The 12116-nt window shown below is 37.4% G+C and overlaps 1 protein-coding gene across 5 annotated transcripts in view; it reads right to left on the minus strand.

Annotated features, from left to right (window-relative positions):
• The window catches only part of PDS5A (PDS5 cohesin associated factor A), a 133829-nt gene that overhangs the window by 79101 nt on the left and 42612 nt on the right, over nucleotides 1-12116 (minus strand). For 4 of the 5 annotated variants that reach the window (XM_055588334.1, XM_055588332.1, XM_055588336.1 and 1 more), the window contains exons 3-6: nucleotides 8571-8774; nucleotides 7435-7521; nucleotides 6841-6938; nucleotides 1452-1578 (exon numbers count right to left, since the gene is read on the minus strand). In XM_055588334.1, coding sequence (XP_055444309.1) covers nucleotides 1452-1578; nucleotides 6841-6938; nucleotides 7435-7521; nucleotides 8571-8774 — 516 coding nt within the window. Of the gene's footprint in view, nucleotides 1-1451; nucleotides 1579-6840; nucleotides 6939-7434; nucleotides 7522-8570; nucleotides 8775-8983; nucleotides 9333-12116 lie in introns of those variants that run through there. The other variant, XM_055588335.1, reaches the window with a different exon arrangement.

A 12116-nucleotide genomic window follows, 5' to 3' on the forward strand; every position in this document is an offset into this window, starting at 1 on the left:
AAAGGCATAGTTCTACTCATTAAAAATACACTCTAACTAGAATACAAACACCAAATACACTATTCCTCATAAAATTTTTCCTTTCTTATTTTCCCTAACATATATAACCTCTCTGCCATACTCTCAAAATTTTGACCTATTATAGACTCATTTGAATTTTTTAAAAATGTAAATAATATATCAGTCAGGAAAAGAATTTATAATTGGTTGCATCTTATTGTGAATAGTATAATTAGATACACATTTATCAGACATCTGATGACAAGTCACTGAACAATTAGAGGAAAAGAGCAGGAAAGTAAGTACCAACAGTAGGATAGGCCTGAGTGCAGTGCACATCAGTGGTGGACCTGGAGCGGGGGAAGCTAAGTCCTTCACTTTCTTAGGGGGAGCTAGCAGAAAGAAACAGAAAAATGAAATAGAGAGGAGTAGACTGCTCTTAAACATCCTTTTCCCCTGAACATTAACCATATAGGTTCTGCTTTTGCCCAAATCATTTTCTGAAAGTGCCTAAGAAAAACATAGGACATGGGTTCTAAGGCGAAATACCAATTCCTACACTCTGTATCTGTTCAGTTCAGTCGCTCAGTCATGTCCAACTGTTTGCAACCCCATGAATCGCAGCACTCCAGGCCTCCCTGTCCATCAGCAACTCCGGGGTTCACCCAAACTCATGTCCATTGAGTTGGTGATGCCATCCAGCCATCTCATCCTCTGTCATCCCCTTCTCCTCCTGCCCCCAATCCCTCCCAGCATCAGGGTCTTTTCCAATGAGTCAACTCTTCGCATGAGGTGGCCAAAGTACTGGAGTTTCAGCCTCAGTATCAGTCCTTCCAATGAACACCCAGGACTGGTCTCCTTCAGGAAGAACTGGTTGGATCTCCTTGTAGTCCAAGGGACTCACAAAAGTCTTCTCCAGCACCACAGTTCAAAAGCATCAATTTTTCAGCACTCAGCTTTCTTCACAGTCCAACTCTCACATCCATACATGACCAATGGAAAAACCATAGCCTTGACTAGACGGACCTTTGTTGGCAAAGTAATGTCTCTGCTTTTCAATAAGCTATCTAGGTTGGTCATAACTTTTCTTCCAAGGAGTAAGCATCTTTTAATTTCATGGTATCTATTGGAAAGTAGTAAATACATTTTCTTTTCTAAAACAAAGAACCAAACCAAGACAGTACTTCAATCCCTGGCAATTCCTATACTAGATGAGTGGTCAATCTGGAACATTTTTAATTTTCCAGAGAAGAGGCAGCAGTTGACCAAGTGAAAATATGTCTTTTAAAGACAACAAGCTATAAGACTTATGTGTGTTACTTTAATTTACTTGGGACTAGAGAGTGATAGTGGGAATAATTACATGGGATTGCAAATGGTGAAAAACAAGTTTTCATATGTGTAGTACTACCATTAAATATTAACCTTTAATATCTTCATACTATACAGACCTTATGTGCAGGAATGAGGTTAATAAGAATGGAGTCCAATAATTCTTGAGTAACTCCATCACCTTCCATGATGATAGAACTCATCAAGTCTAACATGTGCATTTGTACCTTCTTATTGTGGCTATTGCTTTAAAAAAAAAAAAAAAAAAAAGGAAAAACAAATTAGGCTTACCAAAGAAAATTAAACTTCCCAGTTTAAAGCAACTATCTCAAATGTAAAGGATTTTTCACTTGAGCAAACCACACCAATAATGGCAAAGAAATTTTGGCTGTTCCATATTTACTTTGCTCCTCTTGTGATTATTGCTAAAACAGCTAAGAAATCACTGTAAACTATTTCTCACATACAAAAATTTAATTAAGCCCCATACACCTAGAATTCAAAGAATGGGTTAAATTCAATGAAACAAAAATGTCAGCCTCAAAGAAGTCTTTGCTTACATGCCCCTGGATTTTAAAAAATGATACAATTTTAAGGAAACAAAAAATGTACAAGATAAAGAATGTAGATAGCTTTTCATCCTTTTTGATTTTAATATTCCCCCCAAACAACAGAACTATAAACACAAAAAAGGCCTATGTAAACACTTGCATATCTTTGCCACTAGAAGTTTTAGTTCAACAATACTGAAAATCCAAAGTCTCATGTAAAATGCTTCCAGAACGCATGACTTAAGATTCTGAAAAAGTCATCCTGCTGTCTCTCAAAGAATTTCAAACAAACAAATGAAAAATCAACAAGGTATAAAGCCTGAATCAGTTTCAGTCCTGCTTCCTTAGCTAGTGCAGAGTCAAGGGCAGGACTTCTCAATACATAAGTCTAGTGCTGATATAAATTTACCCAAAAAGACTGGCTACAAAATTGTTGTTAAGTCAAGAGAACATCTAGGCTTCTCCCTCTCTGACTGCATCTTAACTAAAGACTTGACCTGTTCGTTTTCACATTTATCAGAATATATATGCAAAGACAAATCAAGAGAATGGTATAACTTAGTTGTACTACTACAGACAAAGGGAAGTTTAAATTAAGACTAAGCTAAATTTTATTATCATTTATGTATCTCTTATCTGTAATTTTTAAAAAATAAGCTTGAAATAATGTATAATACACTTGTTGGGCATAGTGGTAAAACCAAAGATCAAAATTTTTAAAGTTAGTGAAAAATTGTCCTATTGTTAGATTCACAGTTTTCTACAACTTTTAGAAAAATACTCTCTCTCAAATATCTTGCTTACTAAAGGCCAAGACTGTGCAAAAATCAACTATATAGGAGGGGGTGTGTGTGTGTGTGGTGGGGGGAGGTAGGCAGTGAAGAACAGAGATACTCAGCTTGACACAAAAAAATGAAGAGAGTATTTAGGTCTCAGATCCATATCATTTGTGACTAGGAAAGGAGTGAAGGAAAGAGAAATGAAACAGACTTAAAAATTATTTCCATCAGTTTCAGCCAAGATTCAATAACAGGATTTACTCTTCTACCTGAAACAATTAAAAAAAAAATGAACAAAATATATGAAAACATATCAGACCCTATACACATGCTGCTGAAAGAAGGGAAGCTTACTTTTTCTACCTATAAAAGTTTCCAGGCTTCAGTACAGGAAGAGAAGATCCTAGCAGAGCCTAATGGTTTTTCTGGGTCTGGAGAGACTACAGTTTGCAGGGCAGAATACCAGAGGGAAGAGAACTACTCAAGAGAGCAGGCTCACAGACTGCCCCTGAGTCTTCAGGTGCTTAGTGATTAGCATAAGCTGGTGAAGAAATCTCTTGAGTTTGGGGAAGGAACCACTTGAAAGGAGTAGAAGGAATAATCCCTGGAATTCACACAGGTCATACAATGTGTGTTTCAACTACAGTGGAAAATCTTGCAACTCACAAGGCATCTAGTAATCAGAAGCATAAACCCACATATCCAAGCAGCTCTGTGAGCTCCAAGCACAGCAAACAGGAAGAAAACTCCACTGTGAGACATCATAATTGAATTGCTTAAAAGCAGCAATACAGAGAAAATCTTAGTGGGTAGAGAAAAAGAAGATACATTATTAACAGAGAAACAAAGATTTAAAATGACAAAAACTTATCATTTTAAAAAGTGTAAGCCAGAAAAAGATAGAGGAACATCTTTAAAAGTACTGAGACAAAAAAGAAGAGAGGAAAGTATTATTAACATAATATTCATATCATGAATATAACTTTCAAAAACGAAGGTGGAATAAGGGTTTTTTCAGACACAGAAAAACTGAAAGAATTCTATCAGCAGTAGACTTGAACTACAGGAAATGTTAAAGGAAGTCTTTCAGACTAAAGTAAAATAATGCAAGATGGAAATCTGCATATATACAAAGGAATGAAGAACACCAGATATATGGTAAATGTGTCAATAAATACAAATCAATAAATTCCTCTTTCAAAAGGCAAGTCTTATTTTACTGATTTACCTCACTGTGATTTTTTTCAATTAAAGAATTAGGTCAAGAATAAATTTAGATCTTTAGATTCAGAAAAGAAAAATATTAAAAGGATCAAAGAAAGTATGTGTATGTAAAAGTAATAGAAGAAAAAAGTATAACTGCACAGTATTAAGTGGACTTAAGTGGACAGTCTGGAAAAGGAAATGGCAACCCACTCCAGTGTTCTTGCCTGGAGAATCCCAGGGACGGCAGAGCCTGTTGGGCTGCCGTGTGTGGGGTTGCACAGAGTCGGACACGACTGTAGTGACTTAGGAGCAGCAGCAGCAGCAGCAAGTGGACAGTCAAGGTAACAAAATGGGCAGGATAACAACTCAGGAGTTTCTTTTTCATTTTGTTGGTAATTTTAATATTAAAAGAAAAAGTTGCATATATGTGGCAGAAAGCAAACAATGGCCACAAACTGTTCTCATCTCTGTATGCACATGTCTTTAAAATGCTACTCCTCCCAACAAAATAGGAGTCTATCTAACCAACCTTTGAATCTGGGTTTGCCTATGTGCCTTGCTCGGCCAATGGCAGCCTTCAGAATGGGAGAAAATAATAGCAAATGAAGCAACTGACAAACAACTAATCTCAAAAATATACAAGCAACTCCTACAGCTCAACTCCAGAAAAATAAATGACCCAATCAAAAAATGGGCCAAAGAACTCAATAGACATTTCTCCAAAGAAGACATACAGATGGCTAACAAACACATGAAAAGATGCTCAACATCACTCATTATCAGAGAAATGCAAATCAAAACCACTATGAGGTACCATTTTACGCCAGTCAGAAGGGCTGCGATCCAAAAGTCTACAAGCAATAAATGCTGGAGAGGGTGTGGAGAAAAGGGAACCCTCTTCCACTGTTGGTGGGAATGCAAACTAGTACAGCCACTATGGAGAACAGTGTGGAGATTCCTTAAAAAATTGGAAATAGAACTGCCTTATGATCCAGCAATCCCACTGCTGGGCATACACACTGAGGAAACCAGAAGGGAAAGAGACACATGTACCCCAATGTTCATCGCAGCACTGTTTATAATAGCCAGGACATGGAAGCAACCTAGATGTCCATCAGCAGATGAATGGATAAGAAAGCTGTGGTACATATACACAATGGAGTATTACTCAGCCATTAAAAAGAATACATTTGAATCAGTTCTAATGAGGTGGATGAAACTGGAGCCTATTATACAGAGTGAAGTAAGCCAGAAAGAAAAACACCAATACAGTATACTAACGCATATATATGGAATTTAGAAAGATGGTAACAATGACCCTGTGTACGAGACAGCAAAGGAGACACTGATGTATAGATCAGTCTTATGGACTCTGTGGGAGAGGGAGAGGGTGGGGAGATTTGGGAGAATGGCATTGAAACATGTATAATATCTATCATGTATGAAACGAGTCGCCAGTCCAGGTACGATGCACGATACTGGACGGTTGGGGCTGGTGCACTGGGACGACCCAGAGGGAGGGTGGGGGGGGGGGGAGGGAGGAGGGTTCAGGATGGGGAACACAGGTATACCTGTGGCGGATTCATTTCAATATTTGGCAAAACTAATACAATATTGTCAAGTTTAAAAATAAAATAAAATTAAAAAAAAAAGTAAACATGAAGTGTGCCAAGGTTTTAAAAAGTGCTTCTGTGGTGGGGTGTGCCCTTCTTGCAATTTCTGAAACCGAGTCAGCGTATGAAGAGACCTGGATTAGCCTGCTGGATGATGACAGAGTGCATGTGAGCCAGCTGTCCTATTACATCAGCCAGGTGCCAGATGTTCTGCTAACTGACTGCAAATATAGGAGCAAGTCCAGCCCTGACAAAAAGAACTACCAAGCCAAATCATGAGCTAAATAAAATGGAGTATGTTTTAAACTATCAAGTTGTGGGTTGCTTTGTTATGAAGCAAAAGCTAACCAATACAAAGGTATAGTTTATACAGTCTATCATTCACTTAAGGGCCTTCAGTTAGTTGTCAAAGACAGTTTTTTCTCATGCAATCTTTTCATAAGCTTCTATCACTAGACTAGGTTGGTCCAGTTTATCCCAAGCTATATTCTCTTCCTACCATTCTAGCTAAGGAAAAGAAAAATATGTAATAGTATTCATTAGAAACCCACAGAAAACTTCAGAAATGTGCTATTCAATACCGAAGTCGCTATGCAATAACCATTTGGCTACTGCCCTACTGAAGTCTGGATAGAGCCACATGTTGAAATAATAATAATGCTTTCTGGATACACTGAAATAAAATATATTATTTAAATAAATTTCATTTGTTTCATGTTACCTTTCTTAATGTGACTACTAGAAAATTTTAAATATATTTGAGATATATTGCTTGTATATAATGTAATGCTACAGAACACATCTCATAACAATGCTTGGTTTACTAAAACACACACACACACACCAGGATGAAGCACTGGATTGAAATCTCACACACACACACACACACACACACGAAGCACTGGATTGAAATCTCACACACACACACACCCACTACATTGAAATCTCACACATACACACACACCAGGATGAAGCACTACAATGAAACCACACACACACACACACACACACACACACACACACACACACGATGAAGTACTGGACTGAAATCACACACACACACCAAGATAAAGCACTGGATTGAAATTTGGTGGGCTACAGTCCACGGGGTCGCAAAGAATCAGACATGACTCAGTGACTAAACAACAACAACATACATTTGATACCATAACTTAAAATGTCAGTATAAAGACAAAGAGAGTTTTCAGACAACATAATTATTTTCCTCTTTATGTTAAGTCTTCTAAGGAAAACATTTCCTTTTACCTAAAAGATCTTAGTGTAAATACACAGTACATGATAATTCAATATGCACAGCAAGAAAGAGAGACAAACAGAAAAGCTTAAAAAATAACTTACTTGATCACTGAGAAGAGAGTCCTAAAAAGCTGAATAAAAATTTCATTGCAATCTTCCAATTCAAAGCAGATGTTATATGATTTAACCCATGCTAAATTCTTAAATAAATAAATAAATAAATTATTCACACATACAGAGAATAGTTACATAAAAGTAGGCTCATTAATAAAATTTAGTTTTTAGCATTATAAATATATATTAAAGCTTATAACACCCAACATATAAAACTACAATTGTTTCAGCAGTCATGTACTCTGACCTTTAAAAAGATATGTATCCGTTGGAAAAATACTCAACTGCCAGAGGTTGGTAGGACATATATACATACAAAATATTAACTGCAGTGAAAATTAATTTGATTTAATCTCTTTTTGGATTAGAAAAGAATAAAAACATGAAAATAAAGTCTCAATGTAACAGTTTTGCCCATGGAATATGAAGATATGAAGAATGAAAAAACATATTGTAAATGACATTTTCTTAAGTGGGCTTTGTATAAAACAAACAAAAAGATTCGTTTTACATTATAAAGTTACTATAAAGAATTTCCTACAACATGAAACAGTGGTATTTATTAAATAAAAAAAAATTTACCTCTAATAAATAAAAGTATCTATTAAATTGCGGGCTCTTTGTATCCTCCAAACCTTTTAACTGTCTGGTAATAAACAAAAATATGTCCTGTTTTAAAAAATGATAAAATATATTAATTTAGACACAAATACTTATCACTTTCACAATATTCTAACAGTCTATATATACATTCTCTATTAAAGACAACAATAAAAGAAAATTATCCTTGGGACTAGCCTAGTCCATTACTCAAAATATCTGGAAAAGAGCAAATCATTTAAAATTACATCCTTTAGAAGCAAAGATAAAGATTATTACTGCCACATATCTTTAGGCTTTCTCATTCTGAGAGAATCATAGGTTCTATGTCTTGTTACTCTTTCTTCTAGTACAGAACTTCCACTTTATTCACTATCTTTATATTGTATCATGGTAATTATCTTCAGTTAAAGTACTTGGATATGAAGTACTTCCATTACAATTCCCTAGATGTAAATAATAACTTTCAAAACCTATTTTTGAATTTGATGTGTGACTACAAAGCTGTGTGGAACAAAACCAATAATAGACTGGTCCAAGGGATTGTACTTTTCACAACAGTGCTCTATTTCTTAATAAGCTTTCTTTAGAAGTTTTAACCCCAAATAGTATCAATATGGAATAAACTGATTTATGGGCTATCTGAAACTATTCATAATATGAAAACAGTTTAAGAGATCAACTCAAAAGAGGAGCTCCTCAAACTTTTCAAACAAAAGGCAGAACCATCAAGATGAGCATGTAGCTTTGCATATAAAATAACTTGCAGAGGAAAACAGTCATTTGAATGTGTGAATTCTGTTATATAGTTGTTTTAAAAAGTGTCATTCATCCACCATCCCTTCAACTCAGTCATCTGGCCTTTAAGATAGGTTATCCTGAAGGTCAGATATGAGCAGACAGGGACCATTTTGATCTGTATCTTTCAAATGTCTCATAAATATACCAGTCATTTTATGGATATTCAATGAATACTAACTGAATAAATAATTATTTTGTTTTCAGAACTTATGACATAATCTTCTTACGATGACAAGATGACTAAAATGAAACCTATGTTCCTAAGGGTATTAAGCTAAACTATAAAAGATAACCAATTTTGTAAAGGTTGTATTTACCTTAAGTTTATCATGGGAAGTATATGGAGCTTCTGGGGCATAGATTCGAAAGATGTCAGCCAAACAACATGCTACAAGGAGACGCACATCTTTATTGGGATTCCTGAGAAAAAATTCAGATGCTAGATGCAAGGCTAGTGGGAGATACTGCTGTTTTTCATCTTCTGAGTCCTGATCCATATCCATAAAAGTCTTTACTACCATCTGCAAAAATGTATAAAAGAAAAAAATAGTCAATTCTTGATATTTAGAAGCCAGTGAAAAAGTATATATATTTACTCATCTCCCTCACAAAAATTTGAATTACTGACAGATGCATTATCTGCATTTGTACCACATTTATGAAGAACTTAAGACTCTCATTATTAAAGTTATATCTAGCTCAGGTAAAAATTTCATGGCTTGGGACTTACCTGTCCAGTAGCCAAGAATTTGCCTTCCAACGCAGGGGACTGAGTTCAATCCCTCGTCAGCAAACTGAGATCCCACATGCTGTGGGGGCAACTAAGATAATGTGCTCCAACTACTGAGCCCTATGCACTCTAGAGCTTGTGTGCACGTGTGAAGTCCCTTCAATAGTTGACTCTTTGCAACCCCATGGACTGTAGCCTGCCAGGCTCCTCTGTCCATGTGAATCTCCAAGCAAGAATACTGGAGTGGGTTGCCCTGATCTCCAGGGAATCTTCTGACTCAGGGACTGAACCTGGGTCTCCTCCATTGCCGGCAGATTCTTTACCCTCTGAATCACCAGGGAAGCCCGTGGAGCCTGTACTCCATAACAAAGACCCAGCAAAGAGGGAAAAAAAAACTTCATAGCTTCATGTGCATGCATGCTAAGCCACTTCAGTCCAACTCTTTGCAACCCTATGGACTGTAGCCCCCAGGCTCCTCTGTCTATGCAACTCTTTAGGCAAGATACTAGAGTGGGTTGCCATGCCCTCCTCCAGGGGATCTTCCTGAGCCAGGGAACCAACTCAACTCTCTTTTGTCTCCTACATTGGCAGGTGGGTTCTTTACCACTAGTGCCACCTGGGAAGCCCTGGCAGCTTCATCAGTTCAGTTCAGTTCAGTCTCTCAGTTGTGTCCGACTCTTTGCGACCCCATGAAATCGCAGCACGCCAGGCCTCCCTGTCCATCACCAACTCCCAGAGTTCACTCAGACTCATGTCCATCGAGTCAGTGATGCCATCCAGCCATCTCATTCTCTGTCGTCCCCTTCTCCTCCTGCCCTCAATCCCTCCCAGCATCAGGGTCTTTTCCAATGAGTCAACTCTTCGCATGAGGTGGCCAAAGTACTGGAGTTTCAGCTTTAGCATCATTCCTTCCAAAGAAATCCCACGGCTGATCTCCTTCAGAATGGACTGGTTGGATCTCCTTGCAGTCCAAGGGACTCTCAAGAGTCTTCTCCAACACCACAGTTCAAAAGCATCAATTCTTCGGCGCTCAGCCTTCTTCACAGGCCAACTCTCACATCCATACATGACCACAGGAAAGACCATAGCCTTGACTAGACGAACCTTTGTTGGCCAAGTAATGTCTCTGCTTTTGAATATGCTATCTAGGTTGGTCATAACTTTCCTTCCAAGGAGTAAGCATCTTTTAATTTCATGGCTGCAGTCACCATCTGCAGTGATTTTGGAGCCCAGAAAAATAAAGTCTGACACTGTTTCCCCATCTATTTCCCATGAAGTGATGGGACCGGATGCCATGATCTTCGTTTTCTGAATGTTGAGCTTTAAGCCAACTTTTTCACTCTCCACTTTCACTTTCATCAAGAGGCTTTTGAGTTCCTCTTCACTTTCTGCCATAAGGGTGGTGTCATCTGCATATCTGAGGTTATTGATATTTCTCCCGGCAATCTTGATTCCAGCTTGTGTTTCTTCCAGTCCAGCGTTTCTCATGATGTACTCTGCATAGAAGTTAAACAAGCAGGGTGAAAATATACAGTCTTGACGTACTCCTTTTCCTATTTGGAACCAGTCTGTTGTTCCATGTCCAGTTCGAGCTGTTGCTTCCTGACCTGCATACACATTTCTCAAGAGGCAGGTCAGGTGGTCTGGTATTCCCATGTCTTTCAGAATTTTCCACAGTTGATTGTGATCCACACAGTCAAAGGCTTTGGCATAGTCAATAAAGCAGAAATAGATGTTTTTCTGGAACTCTCTTGCTTTTTCCATGATCCAGCGGATGTTGGCAATTTGATCTCTGGTTCCTCTGCCTTTTCTAAAACCAGCTTGAACATCAGGAAGTTCACAGTTCACATATTGCTGAAGCCTGGCTTGGAGAATTTTGAGCATTACTTTACTAGCGTGTGAGATGAGTGCAATTGTGCAGTAGTTTGAGCATTCTTTGGCATTGCCTTTCTTTGGGATTGGAATGAAAACGGACCTTTTCCAGTCCTGTGGCCACTGCTGAGTTTTCCAAATTTGCTGGCATATTGAGTGCAGCATTTTCACAGCATCATCTTTCAGGATCTGAAAGAGCTCCACTGGAATTCCATCACCTCCACTAGCTTTGTTCGTAGTGATGCTTTCTAAGGCCCACTTGACTTCACATTCCAGGATGTCTGGCTCTGGGTCAGTGATCACACCATCGTGATTATCTGGGTCGTGAAGATTTTTTTTGTACAGTTCTTCTGTGTATTCTTGCCATCTCTTCTTAATATCTTCTGCTTCTGTTAGGTCCATACCATTTCTGTCCTTTATCGAGCCCATCTTTGCATATAATGTTCCCTTGGTATCTCTAATTTTCTTGAAGAGATCTCTAGTCTTTCCCATTCTGTTGTTTTCCTCTATTTTTTTGCACTGATCGCTGAAGAAGGCTTTCTTATCTCTTCTTGTTCATATGCACAGGCAAATCATTTGATATTTTGTAACATTATCAATTATGTTCCTTTTACACTTATTATCAAAGTGTATTATCAAAGTGCCTTGATTTAGGCTCCTTAAAACTATTAAGTTTCACACTTTAATGGGTTTTGCAATTCATAATAGAAAGCACTAAAGAAATAAAAAGAAAAAATAATAAATATTTTAGGCAGTTACATTTCTGATTAAAAGTCTTAATTATAAAATAAACTCTGGTCTTATTTATGGTTATAAAACTAACAAATGCACATTTCAGAATCACTCTAAAAGACAAAAAAAGTGTAATGGAAAAATAACATAATTTCTCAACTCCAGAAAATAATCACTATTTACATTTTTGTGTATTTTATACTGGTTTTTTTCCTCCATAAAGATGGAAATAACCATATAGTCATTTCCTTTTCATTTATCCAATCACAACCATTTCCTCATACCATCAAAAATGCTTCTTTAAATAAATCAGCCTTACCTAACGAGTAACCACTGTCAAATATCGAAGCTGTACCTCTATTTCTATTATGACAAGACTTTTTATCATGAATAAATTCTGGTTTGTTTTCTTTTTGTTTGCCTATGCCCAGCATGCAGGATCTTAGTTCCCTGAGGAGGGACTGAATGCTCGTCCCTGCATGGGAAGGTGCATTCTCAACCACTGGACTACCAGTGAAGTCCCATTGTG

Source organism: Bubalus kerabau, chromosome 7 (assembly GCF_029407905.1).
Source record: "Bubalus kerabau isolate K-KA32 ecotype Philippines breed swamp buffalo chromosome 7, PCC_UOA_SB_1v2, whole genome shotgun sequence".
Classification (NCBI taxonomy): domain Eukaryota; kingdom Metazoa; phylum Chordata; class Mammalia; order Artiodactyla; family Bovidae; genus Bubalus; species Bubalus kerabau.